Raw genomic sequence first — 19,360 nt, forward strand, 5'->3', positions numbered from 1 at the left:
CCACCATTTTTATTTATTTGTATATATTTTTTTATTTATTTTTACCATATCCACAATCTCTTTCATGATTTCTTTGACTGGTTCTGTCGTAAATCCTGTGAAGTCATGCACAACATCTGGACACAGTTTTCTCCAGCAGGAATTTATTGTTTCAGGCCTGACGTCTTTTCCAGCTTTTCCTATAACAACCGTGGCATCTTCAGTGGTGTAATCCTTCCAGGCTTTCATGATGTTCTTTCTGTTGGGTTTGTCTTCCATGGCGTAGACAGTGCTCTCCATAGAGTACCTTGTGTAATGAGCCTTGAAGGTCCTTATGATCCCCTGATAGGGAGGCTGAATTAGAGATATGTTTGGGGGCAAGCACACCACTTTGACCACTTGGGTCTGACCGTGTTGAACTCATGGGGTTCTGGATGGCAGGGGCGTTGTCCAATATCAAAAGAACTTTAAAAGGCAATCCCTTACTAGCAAGGTACTTCCTGACTTCAGGGATAAAGCATTGATGGAACCAGTCCAGAAAAAGTGTTCTTGTTGTTCAGGCTTTCTTGTTGTACAACCATGTGTTAAAAGACTAGCAGCCGGACTTCCCTGGTGCTGCAGTGGTTAAGAATACGCCTGTCAGTGCAGGGGACATGGGTTCAAGCCCTGGTCCAGGAAGATCCCATATGCTGCGGAGCAACTAAGCCCATGCACCACAACTACTGAGCCTGCACTCTAGAGCCCGTGAGCCACAACTACTGAGCTGGCATGGCACAACTACTGAAGCCCGCACACCTAGAGCCCGTGCACTGCAATGAGAAGCCTGCGCAATGCAACAAAGAGTAACCCCTGCTCGCCACAACTAGAGAAAGCCCGTGCGCAGCAACAAAGACCCAATGCAGCCAAAAATAAAATAAATAAATAAATAAATTTATTTTAAAAAAAGACTAGCAGCTGCTGTTTATCTTTTCCCCTCAAGGCTCGGGGGTTAGCAGCTTTATAGATAAGGGCAGCCCTGATCCTAAACCTGACTGCATTTGCACAAAACAGGAGAGTTAGCTTATCCCTTACTGCGTTAAATCCTATTGTTTGCATTGCTTCACTTCCTTACTGATAAATGTCCTTTGTGGTATTTTATTTCCCACAATAGGTCACTTTTGCATTAAAACCTGTTTTATTTTGCGTTAAAAACCTGTTCAGGCAGATATCCTTTGTCCTCAATGATTTTCTTAATGCTGTCTGGGAACTTGCCTGCTGCCCCTTGGTCTGCAGAAGTCACTTCTGTTATCTTGACATTTTTTTAAGCTAAATCTCTTCCTAAAAGTATTCAGCCATCTTTTGCTGGCATTTAATTCTGCAGCTTTAGATCCTTCACCTTCCTTTTGCATTGCCATCATATAATGACTTCATTTTTTCTTGAATCATATTAGATAGGTACGTCTTTCTTATAGCAATCATGCACCCACATAAAAGCTGCATTTCAATATGAGATAAAAGGGTATTTCACAAAAAGTGTAAGATTTTTATGCCCGCTGGTATAGCTGCAGCAATGGCTTCACATATTTCCTTTTCTTTTTTTTGCAATGGTCTTTATGCTGGATTCATTTATCTTGAAATGGTGGGGCAGCTGCAGCTGCAGACCTCAATCTACAGTAGACATCAAGCAATTCAACTTTTTCTTGTAAAGTCATGACTGCTTCTTGGGAGCACTTTCAGCATCACTAGTGGCACTTTGAATGGGTCCCATGGTGTTACTCAAGGTTTACGGTATTGCAGTAAACACGAAGAAAAATACGCAGGAACTGGGAGAGGAGACTTTTTACTGCAATAGGCAACTTGAGGTAGAGATGAAGGGCTCACCCGGAGAGGATTTAGTGTCACATGGCATTTTAAGTGGGTACTTGCAGCACTTGAGCTCCCTGCAATATTAACAGGAGGTGGCTCCGAAATTATTACAGTATTACAGTACGGACTGCAGTTCATTTTATGCAGTTATGATGTAATACTGCACCTTTATGTTTGTTTACATTTCTCGAAACAGCAAATAGCACAGTTTATGGTTTGTGTTTGTTGTGTGCATAAGTTTTGATAAATGTTAACATTTTATAATACGATTGTGTATATTTTGTGATAGTAAATGATAAAATAGACTAGTATCTAAATATATTTTATTCATGACATACCCATCTTTTTCTTAATTTTTTTCAGTTACTCTAGGCTACACAGTTCATCTGCCAAGTATTTTTAAATTGTTGCAAATCTCCAAAAAAATTTTCTGATATATTTATTGGAAAAAATCCATGAAAAAGTGGACCTGTACAGTCCAAGCCTATATTGTTCAAGGGTCAACCACTTCTATTTGTCATTTCTATTTTTATTTCTCTCCCAGTGATGATTTGCTAGACTGACTCAGACAAGTCATTTATTTGAATACTTCAACATGCTTTAATTTAAAATTACAAATAATTTATTGTATTTGACAAATGTTAACGCTTAGTACATCTGTTCTTCAGTGTTTTATCAAAAAGTATCTTATAAAACAAGCACTTCAACATTGTGACTACATTAAATACCACTGAATTTTTCACTTTAAAATGGTTAATTTTGTTATGTGAATTTCACCTTAAATATATATTTTAATGCATCACAGTTCTTACAATTAGGTTAGTCCCCCCTCTGTTTTTTAAGATTAGAATTCTGCAGCACAGAGAAATTAAGTGAACTTCATTTTCTAATTTGGGATTGTCTGAGCAAAGGCATATAAAAATGCTACTAGTGTTTTTTTCCCTAAAATGAGCTCTTACTTTGACTTTGCAAGGGAATGGGTCTTGTAAATCACGTCTTTACTGAAGACAATTTGAAGAAATTATATACTTCAAATCTTGGAATTGGACACACGAGGTACGCCACTAAAGGAAACTGTGAATTAGAAAATTGCCAGCCCTTTGTTGTTGAAACACTTCATGGGAAAATAGCTGTGGCACATAATGGCGAATTGGTAAATGCTGCTCGCTTAAGGAAAAAGGTAAGGTTTTTTTTAATGCATTTTCATGATTGTAATAAATTACTGAAAAGAAGTTATTGAGGAGCTTGGAAAAGGGTATTACCCTATTGTTGCTACCTGTTATCTAACGTCAAAGAACAACTGTATCAGAATTAGCTGGAGTACTTGTTATAATTACAAATTCTAAGAGATTCCCCGCCCCGCCCCCAGAGTCTGGGGAGGGGCCGGTTGCTGAGTCTGCATTTTAATATGCTCCTAAGGTGATTCTGATGCACTGCTTTGAGTTGAGATTTGTAAAATTGATTTAAGTATTCCCAGAACTTTGTCCTGCCCTCTTCTTAGCCTCTGCCATTGTTGTTACTATAATACAGTTTTTTAGCTCCGAAATGAAAAAAAATTTTTTTATTCAGACAATTTAAAAAATATGAAGTAAAAAGTATTTAAAAACTCACTATTTAGAGGTACCACTGGAAGTTCCATTCTAAACAATACCCAGGGCATTATTTTTCACCTAACCCCTTACCCAGATGCTAGACTTCACTTCTACACATTTCGCTGCATCAGGGATGATCAGTGGGGATGGATAGCCACCATCGCCACCACCAAAAAACCTGAGTTGAGAGTCTGCACTGCAGTGTGCCACTCTTACAGGAATGTGTCCTTTCTCTCAGGAGTGTCGAGGGCTGAAAAAGTTAGAACCATAATCCCAAACCCTCATGCCTTCTCCGTCCCCCTCCTCCAGCCACCCACTGCAGGTCTACATTCCATCAAACTTAGTTTTCAAAAGCTTTCCTGTATACCTCCTAAAGCACATTTTTTTTTTCCTGTTTGAAAAGATTCAGAGACTTCCCATTGCCTCCAGCAGCGATTCTCCGTTATTATATATACATACCTACCATTGGTAGGATGCAGGATCCCGTAACTGAGCATCTACAGGATGCCTGATCTCTGTGATGGCAGGCTATTGGGTGAGGGGTGAGTTAAAGCTTCCCCTCTAATGACTGCAACTTTTCTCCTTTCCAAATAGCTTCTGCGTCACGGTATTGGTCTGTCAACAAGTTCTGATAGCGAAATGATCACCCAGTTACTGGCGTATACCCCTCCTCAGGAGCAAGATGACACCCCAGACTGGGTGGCAAGGTAATGGTAAAAGTAGGTCGAGTGTGCAGGTCTGGTAATGAGAGCTTGATCTTGCATGTGTTTGTAACTAAAATTATTCATTCAATTATTTAATTGATTCCAGGATTAAAAACTTAATGAAGGAAGCACCCACGGCATACTCCCTGATTATAATGCACAGAGATGTGATTTATGCAGTACGAGATCCTTATGGAAATCGTCCTCTGTGCATTGGTCGTCTTATTCCTGTATCTGATATAAATGATAAAGGTAATGAACTTCAAAAGAAATATAATTTTATAATGCTTTCCCAAGTCGTTGTCCTACTATTGGCACACCCTGAAATCTGTAGGTATAAGGAGCTTATTGAGTAAAAGCTAGGTAAAAAGGAAAAAAATGACACTTAGTTTTCAAAGTACATTTCCTTGAGTATTTCTGAGCTGAGCCATTTTTAATATATTTAGTGGACGTTCCTGTTTTGTCCTGTCTGAGTGGCCTATTCATATCCTTTGCCCAGCTTTTTCATTTGTGCAGTATGATTTCAGCGATTTTCTTTTTGACTTATCAGGTGTCTTATTCAAGCCATGAAACCATATTGTTTGAAGGAATCTTGGGATTATTAATTTTATCTTTGGTTCTAGTCAAATGAGGAACCATATGCTCTTAAAGTCATAGTAGTGGATATTCTGTGAGCTCTTTTGCTTATCTATTTGGTGTTTAGCTGTTCTCTTGAAATATGTAGCCTCTTTTAAAATTTCTTGAATGCAGTAACTGAATCGATTGTCTTGTGATTTACAGAAAAAAAATCTTCAGAAACAGAAGGATGGGTGGTGTCTTCAGAATCTTGTAGCTTTTTGTCTATTGGTGCAAGGTAAGTTTTATCTCACTCAGCACATCAACTTTTTCCACATGGATAAAAAAAATTTTTTTTCTGATGTCTGCAAGAATACGTGTTTATAAATGCAGTTCCTTTTGTGCATTGTGCTCAGCAGTTGCACTGACATTAATGTCCCAGTAATACCTTCTAATCCTGGAACTGGCATCCTGTTTTCAAAATACCATGAGACTTATTTTAGAAAGGAAGAATCTCCTCAACAAGTAATAGTTATGAGCAAAAAATTAAAGCCAGGATAAAAATGTTCTCTTTAGACTTCATGCTTTTAAAAATCAATAAAATATAGGGCTTTTAATTTTTTTAATTCTAAATTTGAATTTAGGGGTAACAGATTTATGGAAATTACTGCTGGAGGAATACTACTTTTCTTTTTTAAATTTTATTTATTTATTTGTTTTTATTTTTGGCTGCGTGTGGGCCTTCTCTGGTTGCAGCGAGCAGGGGCTGTGTGTGGGCTTTCTCTGGTTGCAGCGAGCAGGGGCTACTCTTCGTTGCAGTGTGCGGGCTTCTCATTGTCATGGCTTGTCTTGTCGGGGAGCACGGGCTCTAGGTGCGGGCTTCAGTAGTTGTGGCTCACGGGCTCTAGAGCACAGGCTCAGTAGTTGTGGCGCACGGGCTTAGTTGCTCCGTGGCATGTGGGATCTTCCCGGGCCAGGGATCAAACCCATGTCCCCTGCATTGGCAGGTGGATTCTTAACCACAGCGCCACCAGGGAAGCCCAGGAATACTACTTTTTAATTTTTTAAGCCAATAGACTTTATTTTAAATTGAGCCATTTTTCCTTTATAAGGGAAGGGACTCTGTGTGCTTTATAACAGATAATTTGCCTTAATTTGACTGGTTTATTTTTAGTCTTCTTTAATATTGTTTCCCAAGATATTACCGTGAAATCTTGCCTGGAGAAATTGTGGAAATATCCAGACATAATTTCCAAACTCTTGATATTATACCAAGGTCTGAAGGAAACCCAATGGCTTTCTGTATCTTTGAATATGTTTATTTTGCAAGACCAGATAGTATATTTGAAGGTAAGTAAAGTATCTCTAACTATTGATATAAATCTATTATTTACCTCATTGAAACATGACAATTCTTGGGCCCAAAGGCTTACCTGGTTCTTTGAAGGCACATAGTTATATGTCGTGAATTTTGGGACTGAGCTTACAAGTCGTAAAAGATCACAGTTTTTCCTTTTCATCTGACTCTTGGATTTTGTTTTCCTTTTAGGAGTAAGGATTATGATTTTCAGATATGTATTAAGGTTAATTCTCTTTTTAAAGAGTGAATTCCCCCAGTTTATGTGTTTCTACTTTAGATTAATTAATTTATTTTTGGCTGTGTTGAGTCTTCGTTGCTGCACGCTCAATTCTGTGGAGTTCTAACAAGCTAGTTTCTTAGAATAGTGATATGCTGTGCTATATTATACTAAGTAAACATTTGTTTCCTTTTCCAAACATTCCAGACCAAATGGTTTACACAGTAAGATACCGTTGTGGTCTGCAGCTGGCAATTGAAGCCCCTGTGGATGCGGATTTAGTTAGCACTGTCCCGGAATCTGCTACGCCTGCTGCCCTTGGTTACGCAGCAAAGGTATTTTCTCTTAATTAACACACAGTGAATTGCTCATTTCGCACTGAGATTAGAAGTCCATGTATATAAAGAGAAACTCATCAATTTACTGTAAGGAAAAAGAAAGTGTTTGTTCTTTTGCAAGAGTTACTTATTTTCCAGCCTTTTCATTCAGTGGCACTATTTTTTAATGGGTCCACAAAAAGTTTACCCAAAGACTAGGAAAACGATCCCCTTCATTTTAAAAAAAATAATATCATGACTATATGTAGAATTTAGTGGTAATATTTGCTTATTATTAAGTACCTTCACAAACCACTGGTGTATTTATTCCCTACTGAGTGTGGGTGATAATAAAGTTGTTTATGTTAATTTTGTATAATGTTCTTAGTACTATGCTTAATTTCATTTTTCATAACCAGGTAGGATATGTAATTATAGTGATCCTGGTGTATAATACCCAACATTCACTATGTTGGAAAGTTTAGTTTGTGAATTTTTAAAAGAAATAATATGCATACATTTTAGAGAAGTATTACCTTGTTAGATGGATAAGTCACCTCCTGTCCCTCAGAAAATATCTCCTTAGCCTACCAGTTTTAATTCATTTCCTGCTGACAATTTTTAAATATGTGAATTTTTCTGACAGTGATTTATTCTTTGTCATGTGTTCACATTCTTGGTGTTCTTTTCCAAGATAGAGAAATAATATGTGTTTAAGAAAGAAGCATTACAAATTCTAGCAAAATGAGTTGTTTTTCCTACTAAGTAGAGAACTTTCAATAATTTTTCTTTTTGCCTTTTCTTCCCTACAGTTTAAATAGTGAAGGAAAATTATAATCTGATGATGGAGAGCTCAGAATAACAACCACATTTAAAATTTTTTACGTAGATGTTATAACGGAAGCATGACCTAGAGAAAACAGAACCCTAGAGTTCTCTGTATATGTGCTGCTCATTGTACTTTTATTCCTTCTCTGTCAGTGTGAGCTTCCGTATGTGGAGGTGCTATGTAAAAACCGGTATGTAGGAAGAACATTCATTCAGCCAAACATGAGGTTAAGACAACTTGGTGTTGCGAAAAAATTTGGAGTATTGTCGGACAACTTTAAAGGCAAAAGAATTGTTCTTGTAGATGATTCAATTGTGAGAGGCAATACCATTTCACCCATAATCAAATTGCTCAAAGAATCTGGTGCAAAAGAGGTAAGTAATATTAAAACACCTATCCTAAAGCACCAATAATTACAATATGATAGTCATGAAAATTTTATGTTAGAAGTTTTATAAACCTAATTTTAAAACTAACAAACCACAAAATAGAATACTTTTAAATTTGTAGAGTATTGATTACTTTTTCTTTTTGAAGATATGGTAGCAATCCTAGTGTAATAAATTTGACACATTAGGTTGTATTTTCAAATCTCAAAGCTTATTCTAACTAAATAGTTCAGTAATTCGAATTACTGAAGTGAGATGTCATTTACAGCTAATAGTTGATCAGATTTAGAAATAAAATCTATGGTGGAGAAAATGGTATAGAAAGCAGTATGACAGTCTATTTAGAAAGCATTACAATAGTAAAAAAGAATAGACACAAATAAACAAACAAAAGAACTGGAAATAGCTCATATATCTACCAGCAGGAAATAATTTAGTAAATCGATACATCAGTATGATGAAATACGATGCAACCATTAAAAACTATAATTATGAAGACTGCAAAACATGGGAAAATCTTTGCTGTTACAAGAAAGGTGAAAAGTAAATGTAGACACTGATTACAGCTGTGTAAATGTTCCTGACAAAAGGCAGAAAATAATGATAGATAAAAAAACAGACAAACACAGCTCTTTGTAGTAGTAGTAAGGTTTTTATTATATCCTGGTAGATGTTATTTTTCTTTTTAAAAAGGTTAAATAAGAGGTAGGCAAAAGTGTCATTCAAGTGTTAGAGGAAAAAATGAAGATGGTCCTAGGAATATAATAAATGAGAAATGACAGATCAGAAGAAAGAAATGTCCTTGTTAGTAGGTGACAGAAGGAAACAATGGGCATCTCTGTAAAAAGAACCCTTTACCAGTGGCTAACACTTTGAAATTCTTGTTCAGGACACTTTGGAGTCTAGGACGGGGCTGCTCAAGTAGGATTCTTGGTAATGAATTAATTCTAAAAGTAGAATTACTTTTAGAACACTGGAGTTCTATATGTATATCACATGATTTTATAGGATTCTTTTCCACCTATTATAGTGAAAGAAATTTTTTAGTATGCTTTATTACCTGCATGTTGTTAAAGTATTCTGTAAAACAATTTTATGTTGTATTTGTCAATGACAGAATTTTGCATAATTGTTCTTACAGTGAATGTCAAACTAATGAATGTGTGAAATGATTTCTTTCCAAGGTACACATTCGCGTAGCTTCACCACCAATTAGATATCCATGCTTCATGGGAATAAACATACCAACAGAAGAAGAGCTTATTGCCAATAAACCAGAATTTGAGCATATCTCAGATCATCTAGGTAGGTATTACAATTTCTATAAACTTTTATCTTTATTCATTTATTAACAGAAAATCCAAGCTTGTCAATCTTTACACTTTTAATAAAAAATAGTGTTCAGTATTTATTGAAAGTAAATGTTGTATGTGTTGAGCAGATGAATAGTGATATGTGTGGACACCATAGTGAGTGCTGTGATGGAGAGCTAGGCTAAGGTGAGATCAGAGAAGAAGGAAGAAAGGCTTTCCTGGTAGAGAAAACTGCTAATCAGTTAAAGCCTCCCAAAGGTCAGATCAGAAGGAAAACAAAAGTAATTTCACCACAGATTCTAATAGAATAATTTGGATGTGAGTACAAATCAAAAAGTGAAAAGCTTATGTAGGCTTATCTTTAATAATGAGGTCAGAAGTCTTGGAGATGGAGGTTATCCTTGATAAGACATTTGCCTTTCAAATTCAGGTGAGGTATAAACTATAAATATCACATACATGTTCATTCATGTATGGTACCTCCACACTGATTGTTTACAGCTGCTGTTTCTCTTGACTGGTCATACCTGTACCTTACCAGTTAAATTTTTTTTTGTAAATTTATTTATTTATTTATATTTTATTTTTGGCTGCGTTGGGTCTTCGTTGCTGTGTGCGGACTTTTCTCTAGCTGCGGCAAGCAGGGGCTACTCTTCGTTGCGGTACGCGGGCTTCTCATTGCGGTGGCTTCTCTTGTTGCAGAGCACGGGCTCTAGGCGCACAGGCTTCAGTAGTTGTGGCGCACGAGCTTAGTTGCTCCGCGGCATGTGGGATCTTCCTGGACCAGGGCTTGAACCCGTGTCCCCTGCATTGGCAGGCAGATTCTTAACCACTGTGCCACCAGGGAAGTCCCCAGTTAAATTTTTTTTTTTTTTTTTTGCGGTACCGGGCCTCTCACTGTTGTGGCCTCTCCCGTTGTGGAGCACAGGCTCCGGACGTGCAGGCTTAGCCACCATGGCTCACGGGCCCAGCCGCTCCACGGCATGTGGGATCCTTGCAGACTGGGGCACGAACCCGTGTCCCCTGCATCGGCAGGCGGACTCTCAATCACTGCGCCACCAGGGAAGCCCCCCAGTTAAATATTTTGAATGTCAGCCAACTGATATATTGTGAGCACTCACTGTTTGCCAGGAACATATCTATATTATCATAATAACATCACAAAACTGATACAATTAGGCAATATTTCCCTTATCTGATAGCTGAAAAAAAAGTCTTAGGAAAAGTAAGTGACCTTGAACTTAAATTTGAAGTCTTTCGGACTTCAAGATCTGTTATTCAAGAAAATGACTCCTAAAGCCTTCTGAAGCCATTCTAGACTTAAATCCTCCACTGCTATTTTAAATTGTTATCCCTTACATTCCAATTTAAAATTAAAAAAACATAATAAAGGCCCTGAGTTTTACTGATTCTCCAGCCACCACCACCCCCGCCTTTTTTTTTTAAGAGAGGCTAATGGAGAAAATTCCCTGGTGGTCCAGTGGTTAGGACTCCAGCTCTCACTGCCGAGGGCCTGGGTTCAGCCCCTGGTCAGGGAACTAAGATCCCACAAGCCACGCAGCCAAAAAATAAATAAATAAATTTTTAAAAATTAAAAAAAAAAAGAGAGAGATAGGGGCTAAAGGAGAAATTTTTATTTTGGCTTCTGTTTTTCTGTTTGTAACTATTCTCTGTTAAGGCAATTCTTCCTTTCCAAAGGAAGTCTCATGACCTTTTTCCCTGTCTTTCCCCTGCAGGAGCAAACAGTGTTGTGTATCTGTCAGTAGAAGGACTGGTTGCATCTGTACAAGAAGGGATAACATTTAAAAAACAGAAAGTGAAAAGGCAAGATATTATGGTTCAAGAAAATGGGAATGGTCTGGAATGTTTTGAAAAGAACGATCATTGTACAGCTTGTCTGACTGGAAAATACCCTGTGGAACTGGAATGGTAGGTGCTAGGGGCAGACACCATGTTTCAAAACACAAAGTTAGTGGAGAAGTTATAGTGGTTACACCTCCATTTACTGTTACTCAGTACAGTGTGAAATGCCACATGCTTGTGTTATAAGTTTTGAGATTTTTTTCTGAAAAGGGTACCAAAGTGCTATGATTTCTTTAGTAATCCTAGATAAATAGTTTGGTATTATCTAGGAACTTGGATGATCCTTTCAGTTTTATTTAGTAGTTTAGTACTTTTATTTTTAGAAATCATATACATTTAACTTCAGATCATCAACAGTAATGCAACGAATCGGTAAATTTCTGTTCAAGAGAGGATTGCCAGGTACTCTACTCTCCCACAGGTTCTTAGAGAATTTTGTGGAATGTTTGAGAGTTATGGAAATTCAGTTATGGAATATTTTCATAATTGAACCTTGCTAATTACATATAAAACAACAATATGTGGTATTCTTTTTTTTCGCTCAAGCATTGGCTAGCCTTTTTCACCTGGTCAGAGAAGGCAGGTGGTCAGCGGCATTTGCCAGGTCCATGCTTTAAAGAGTTTGCAAGAGATTAGACTAAGGTGTTGTGGTGCAAACAGGACATGTGAGTTAAGTATAACATTTCATGCAAACCTTGAATCCATTATACCCCAAAGTTACCTAGCATCAAGAGTTCTCTTTAAAAAAAACAAAAAACAGAAGGAACACCTTTTTGTGCCTCACTTTCCCCACCTGTGCAATGAGGTGCTTATATTACTAAATTAAATAACTTGCAGCAGTTATTTTCGTGGCTAGAGCCATTATTCCACCCCTCAGTTTTAAGACAGTGCATGATTATTAGCTTTTGAAATGTTGGCCGTTGGTCTGCAATCGAGATTTCAAGAGGGAGACATACAGCAGTAATTTGCAACCTATCTTTGAGATGCTCTGAGAATGACTGTAAAAACATGGCTGTGCAAAATATTTTCCTACATTTGACTAGAAAGTATGATCCATACTACGTACTGCCCTTACAGTAGAAGCCCAGCAAGTAACCTGATACATTTGAAGTAAAAAATAATTTTTTAGATTCTAACAAACCTTTTCTCCTTGATTTGATTATATGCTTTTTTAATGAAGTGCTTGATCACTTGCAAGTATACTGTGTATGCAATGAGATGATCAAGTAGAAACATTGTAGGGGCCAATTTTATGGAACAAGGAGACAACAGCTTTTTTCAGTTAGCATGCTCATCTAATTCCGAGCATCAACGTATCACTTTTTCTACTTTGTTTTATTGGGATCTAATGAATTAGATTTTTTAAAAGGTTTTTGTTTGTTTTTTAACATCTGAGATTTAAAACTTTAAAATGACTTGCCCTCAACCCTTGTTTATGTAAGATTTTGAAAACATAAAAGTGTTTGTTTCTGTGTTATTACCATGATTTGGTGTACATAGTGTCCAAATCCACCTAGAATTGTAATATTTATTAATAACCATAATCTTTTGTCTTCATTTGGTATTTAGTCTCATGTGTTGTATCATGGCAGGCCAAGAGAAAATGTTGACAGCTCTTTAAGCCCATGTGCAGCGGGCAGCAGTGGGTCAGATAACCCTGTGGTGGTACCACAAGCAAACTGGCATCTGAATAAAGCCCTGGGACCATTTGTGTGTATAGCCTCTTGCCTTAAATGGATTCCTCATGGCAGCATATGGAGGAGGCAAGACCTTATGGGTCAGTTTTGAACCAGCCTTACTTTGATTTTTTTAAAAACAAGAGACTCAGGGAAAGTACTAAACCAAAATCTCTGATATAACTTTTGTGTTTTCCATAGTTTTTATTTTGTTTTATTGAGATGCTTTTATAAAGGAAAATGGTACTGTGACAGTTTGGTAATTCTACAGATTTCTTACTCTTTCTCCGTCATGGCCTTTTATTTCACAAGTTCCTGAAGTGTGAATTACAATTTTATACCAGTGTAATCTCAAATGTTGTTTAACTGCTTCAAATTTTTATAGGTATTGTAAACTGCAGAGCAAATGAGAAATGTGTTTTCACAGGATCTATATTGTGAACTAAACTAAGCCTACTTTTTGTGACTTCCTTGTGATGCGTTGGTGACAAATACATGTAATGAGTACATTGAAATATGTGTGTGTACTTTTTCTAAATAGTGACTTTCAGGTACTGCATTATAGTGAACAGCACAAGTGACAGTCACATCCAGGATCCATTCTTGGCGCCAGCTAGTCATATCTTATTTCTCTGGTTCAGGCATTTCAGTAAATAGACCATCTCTTATGAACCAGGCAAAACTGCTGGCTGAGTAGGAGGGACAAATAAAGTAAGTAGAAATGCAGTGCTAAGTAAGCGCTATGTTAGTGCCAAGTTCTGTGGAGACACTAGCAAGAATAGGGAAGGTGTCACAGAAGAGGAGGCTTAGATTCCCAAACTGCGTGTGTGTGTTGGGGAGGAGTACTTTTAAAAATAAAAATAAAGTAGGTACATGAATAAACTGTGGTACATCCAGACAATGGAATATTATTCAGTCTGAGAAGAAATGAGCTGTCAAGCCATGAAAAGATGTGGAGGGAACTTAGATGGATATTACTAAGTGAAAGAAGCCTATTTGAAAAGAGTACATACTGTATGATTCCAACTATATGACAATCTGGTAAAGGCAAAACTATGGAGAGAATAAAAAAGATCAGTGGTGGGCTTGCCTGGTGGCGCAGTGGTTGAGAGTGGTTGAGAGTCCGCCTGCCGACGCAGGGGACACGGGTTCGTCCCCCGGTCCGGGAAGATCCCACATGCCGCGGAGCCTGCGCGTCCGGAGCCTGTGCTCCGCAACGGGAGAGGCCACGGCAGTGAGAGGCAAAAAAAAACATCAGTGGTTGCCAGGAGCTGGTGGGGAGAGGGATGATAGGGTGAAGCACAGGGGATTTTTAGGATAGTGAACATATTTTGTATGTTACTATGATGGTGGATACATGTCATTATATATTTGTCCAAATCTGTAGAATGTATGACACCAAGAATGAACCCTAATGTAAACTATAAATTTTGGGTGATAATGATGTGTCAGTGTAATGATCACCTGTAACAAATGGACTACTTCCGGGGGAGGGGGGATATTAATAACGGGGGAGATTATTTTATGTGGGGGTAGGGGGCATATGGGAACTCTGTACCTTCTGCTCAATTTTGCTATGAACCTAAAACTACTTTAAAAAACAGTCTGTTTAAAAATAAAGATACCAGGGTCCTACCTCTAAAAAAACCTATCAAAATAATACATGTATATAGTTAAAAATGAAGAAAATAAAGAGGTCACTGCCCTCTCCAGTCCTCTGTAGTGCATCCACATTTAAATATATTTTCTGTTGTTAATCTCTATGTTTTAAACAATTAGCTCGTACTATTTACTTCTCACTGTACCAACTTTAGATATTATCTCTATTTCTTCCCTGGAATCTAGCAAAGTTTGCTCTGACAGGTAGACTTAAGTTCATCATATTCATATGATTAACTCAAGTACTTGAGTTTCTGATGCCTTTCTTAGGGTTTCAAGTAGGGTGTAGTCAACTCCTCTAAGGAAAATTGCCTTCATGTTTCATAAAGAGGTCAAAAAGAAAATCCAGCCCTCTCAGAAAAAAACTGCTCACTCAGACATTTTAGAGAAAACTGCAAAAAATGCCATGTAAATTTATGTTTTTGTGTGCAGAAATTGTCTTCTCATGTAGCTGAGAATTTGTTGGATGGCAGGAACCAATGCTTTTAACCTTTTTAGAATTTCTTTTTTTTTAACATCTTTATTGGAGTATAATTGCTTTACAATGGTGCGTTAATTTCTGCTTTATAACAAAGTGAATCAGAATTTCTCACTGCACTATGACAAACAGAAAATGATTACACAACGGAGACGCAAGTGGGTGCTTGCACTCTACCTCAATCATTGAAGATTGCTTGTTTGGCTCCACTGATGGTATGTTAGATGTGATGGTTAATTTTATGTTTCAGTTTGGCTAGGCTTTGGTGCCACGTTGTTCAAACACCAGTCTAGACGTTGCCTGGAAGGTATTTTTTTTTACCTGGGATGAACGTGTAAATCAGTAGGCTGTGAGTAAAGCAGATTACCCTCCGTAATGTGGGTGTGCCTCATCCAGTCAGTTGAAGGCCTTAAGAGTAAAGACTGAGGTTTCCAGAAGAAGATAGAATTCTCAAGACTGCACCCTAGAAACCCTACCACAGTCTCCAACCTGTTTCAAGACTGCAACATCAATTTTTTTTTTTTGGCCACGGCATGCAGGATCTTAGTTCCCCAACCAGGTATCGAACCCATGTCCTCTAGCAGTGGCAGCGCAGAATCCTAACCACTGGACCGCTAGGGAATTCCCTCTAGAGAATTCGAACAGGCTCACTCTTGCAAAGAGCCTAACTTCCCTCATCCCTCCGTTCTTTCACAATCACCTGACAAAAATGCCAAACCTGAATGAACCCATGGGCAGCTTGAGCTCCCTTAGAGTAAATCACACACTCCTGTCCCAACTGTGACGTGGGCTACAGTGCTACCAGAGCACATAACAGGGACCTAACCTTGTCTCGGGGTAGGGTCAAAGGTTTTCAAATTTTTTTGTTGTTGTTGTTTAGAAATTTTTTAAGCGTATTTTTTATTTTTATTTTTTTTAAATTTATTTATTTTGGCCGTGCTGCGTGGCATGCGGGACCTTCCCCGACCAAAGATCAAACCCGTGCCCCTTGCAGTAGAAACGCAGAACCTTAACCACAGGACCTCCAGGGAAGTCCCTCAGAATTATTTTTGAAATAATTTTTATTTTCAAAAGAAACAATGACATTGACAACTGAGAGATGAGTTGGGAAGTAGCTGAAGAGAAGCAGTGAAATGAGAATGTAACAATAAATGTGCAAAGGATCAGCAAGGTACTGGGGCACGCATTTGATACTTGTTGGGAATTGGAATGATGTAGTAAATAGATGGGGAACAGTAAAAAGATAGTTCAGGAAACAGGTGCAAAACACATGAATCTCTGCTGTCAAGAAGGGATTAAATGAAGACAGACTTGGAAATAATGCAGCTGTTCCAGGTTCTATGAGAAGTGTAAGTCACCGTTTGGGAAGGCTTGTACCCTGTTTAAAATCTAATGAGCCAGTTTGTTACTGTTTCGTGGTAGCGGACATGAGATTCCTGGGTCAAAGAGAACTTCATTACTCATGGCAAAAGCAGTAGCCGGAGCTTCATGTCTGTCAATTCTCCATGCCTCCTAAGTCCCCCTCGGGTAACTAAGATAGACATAGATGGATGTCTGCACACACAGTGGGTTGCATTACAGGAAAGGAATACTAAGTTTGGGGGGATTCATTCCTTTTACAAGTAAGTGGAAGAAAGCTTGCTGCTTGGGGAAGACATTACCTCAGCTCTGAAGACTGATCACCCTGAACAACCCTGAAAAATGATCTGGATAAAGAGCAGTCAGTACTTTGCATTCTTTGCGAACCCAGCAAAAATTTGCAGGGACACTCGGGGCCCATGGCAAATTGCTCTTCCCAGCAGTATGCTAGGTTCATGGGATGGGGGTTGGAGGAGGATGGGTAAATTCTCATACAGGGCTTGAAGAAAGGCATTGAGGAGGTGATGTTAGAACTGTTTTCATAAGAGGAATAAATGTTGATCAAGCAGGTGTGGGGAGGGAAAGGGTTTTTCAGCCTGTGACTCAGCCAAAGCACAGGTGTGGAAACTTGATAAGGGTTTGGTAGGCTCAGAAGACTTACTAGGGTCTTATTATAGCTGGATCTTACAGTACCAGGTGTGGGGAATGTGGAGCATGGGGTGAGGAAGCAGTAGCCAACTGTGAGGGATTAGGCTAGAAAGATAACGAACTATCTTGTTTACCTTGCTAGAGTCTGAATGTCATGTAGGCCAATGAGAGGCCACTGAAGCTTCTTAAGCAGGAGAATGCAGTTACTGCTCTGGTGTGTGTTTTAGAATGATCACTAGATTACCAGGTAAAAATGAACATAGTCTTCTACATTTGCTCCCTCTTAGACCCCCTGAAAATGACAGTGAAGGGATTTTTAGAGTCACAGACTCTCAAGGATAGAGCGAAAGAGATAACAGAAACAAAATTTTAAAATCAAAAGCAAAGGGCTCGGAATTCCTGGGCGGTCCAGTGGTTAGGACTCTGCGCTTCTACTGCAGGGGGCATGGGTTCAATCCCTGATTGGGGAACTAAGATCCCGCATGCCGCATGGCACGGCCAATAAATAAACAAACTCATTTATTTTTTAAAAAAAGCAAAGGGCTCGGCTGATTTGGAAAATCTAGACTAAACCAGCAGTGAGCAAAGCCAATAAGCAATCCTATTTACATCATAGAGCACCCTTAAAAACTGAGAAACTGGCGTTTGGAAGCAGGGGTAAAGATGGTAACTAAAAGGATTGGAAATTCACTTAGGAATGAGTTATACCCTTATGCTACCTCCCATCACCCTTAAGCTTAACTCTGAAGGCCGTTTTGTTTGGGAGAGAGTAAAACAGAGGGTCTTTGGAGGACATCAGGCACCTGGAATAGAATTAAGTGAAAAATTTTATACTGAATTCTGAGACCCTCCTCCTACCCCTGCAGCCCTTTTCTCTCATTTGATTTTCAAAAAACTTGCTCCACGGATTCAGAGCTTCCAATCAGCTTTTAAATGCCCACTTTTAAATATGATCAGATAATCAATGATTATTACCAGACACCCATGGAAGCTTCTAACATGAAAGAATCCAAAACCAACAGAAGAAATAGAGACTGCAAGGGGGGAAAAAAACTAAAAAAAGCTATCATTAATATCAGAATTGAAAAATGATATCTTCAATAATGAAACAGACATTACCTGGCAGCAGTTCAGAGTCTACTGTAGCCAAGCAAGACTGGAAGGGCTTTAGGGAAACACTGACCAAGAAGACCTGAACTAAGATAGCAGTAGTGGAGATGACGATGTTATCACTTAAAGAATGCAGATGGGGGGCAGGGGAGGAATGCAGATTGCAGGCCCCTCCATCACTAGAAAATGAATTCAGAGCCTCTTGGGATGGAGATCCAGGAATCTGGAATCTGTGTTGTTTAACATTACCACAAGCGATTCTGATATAGACAGCTGGGCATTGGTCTAGAGATTGGGGAGAAGAGGTTGTAGGATCTAATTGCACACAGGAGGGTAAAAAAGAAGTTGGGTGGGAGTGGATATCTAGGGTTTCTTTACTGTCTCACTGGGTGGATAATGGTGTCATTCCCAAATATAGAAACAAAGAGACACCTTTGAGTGGCCCCTCCCCAAATAAAAGACCGATAGTACAAACTGGTGAAAGTCTCAAGGGCAAGTGGAGGTATCTCTTGCTTGGATTACTGCTACAGTTCCTTGCCACCAACGCCTAAGGACACGAAAGCATCCTATGCCTTTTCATGTATCGTTTATTGATGCCCGGCTGCCTCCTCAGTCCTTCCCCTAGCCAAAACAAAACCAAAACCCTGATTACTTTGTAACTGAGCAAGGGATCCTGCGTGCCGTGCCGGGTGCAGAAAGCCAAACTCTTTGACAGCAGGTGTTTGCAGCAAAGTACGGGTTTATTTGCAGGGTGCCAAGCAAGGAAGTGGGAGATAGATCTCAGATCCACCCCATCTTGGTCTTTGAGTTAGGGACGTTTTAAAGGGGAAGAACAAAGAAACTGGGGTTATCACAGTCTTCTTACATTTCTTAATCATGGTTTTGTGAGTCAGGTTGTCTCCAGTTTATGATTCTGGTCAGGTGATACAGGTCTGTGAGCTCATCTTGCCTTGGAGAAACATCCTGAGTTTGTATGTTAATGATGATGCATATATCTACAACAGCAATTTTAGTACATTAACGATGTTATCAACAACAGCATTCTTACTCATCTGACTTTGATTAGTGTTCAGTTAACACAAGATTAAGGTCAGAGAGGACAAGAAAGGGAATACAGTTGTGGAGGGAGAGATTAATCATAAACTCAGTAGGGGGGACTCGGTTTCAATTTCCTCTCTGCTACCGGCACGGTAGCTTTAAAAAATATCACTATTACTGCTGTTGACATTTTAGATAACTAACTTAAACGCCTCCAACTAAAGTTCCCTTAAAAACAGATTTTTATTCAGCGTATAGCTTAATTAACTCTCCTCAGACCTGTTTTCTTTATAGCTCCTGTTGAAAGTTAAAATTTTCTTAGTTACCGTTTAAATTCATCTCTTCCAATTAAAATGTCAGCCTACTTATGACAGGGACTTCGTTTGCAGGCTTTATTGTTGAACAGTTCCCCACAGTGTAGGGCAGGTT

General features: G+C 38.6%; 1 protein-coding gene across 2 annotated transcripts in view; it reads left to right on the top strand.

Moving 5' to 3' along the window:
• PPAT (phosphoribosyl pyrophosphate amidotransferase) overlaps nt 1-13,148 on the top strand; it is a 37,088-nt gene extending 23,940 nt beyond the window's left edge. For both annotated transcript variants that reach the window (XM_024746728.1, XM_024746729.1), the window contains exons 3-11: nt 2,798-3,004; nt 4,011-4,123; nt 4,227-4,372; nt 4,901-4,973; nt 5,874-6,025; nt 6,460-6,587; nt 7,551-7,772; nt 8,972-9,092; nt 10,837-13,148. In XM_024746728.1, the coding sequence (XP_024602496.1) occupies nt 2,798-3,004; nt 4,011-4,123; nt 4,227-4,372; nt 4,901-4,973; nt 5,874-6,025; nt 6,460-6,587; nt 7,551-7,772; nt 8,972-9,092; nt 10,837-11,033 (1,359 nt within the window). In that variant the 3' untranslated portion in view covers nt 11,034-13,148. The remainder of the gene's footprint in view (nt 1-2,797; nt 3,005-4,010; nt 4,124-4,226; nt 4,373-4,900; nt 4,974-5,873; nt 6,026-6,459; nt 6,588-7,550; nt 7,773-8,971; nt 9,093-10,836) is intronic.
• The last annotated feature ends 6,212 nt before the right edge of the window (nt 13,149-19,360 follow it).

The sequence above is a fragment of the Neophocaena asiaeorientalis genome, unplaced genomic scaffold (assembly GCF_003031525.2).
Source record: "Neophocaena asiaeorientalis asiaeorientalis breed wild unplaced genomic scaffold, Neophocaena_asiaeorientalis_V1.1 scaffold19, whole genome shotgun sequence".
NCBI lineage: Eukaryota > Metazoa > Chordata > Mammalia > Artiodactyla > Phocoenidae > Neophocaena > Neophocaena asiaeorientalis.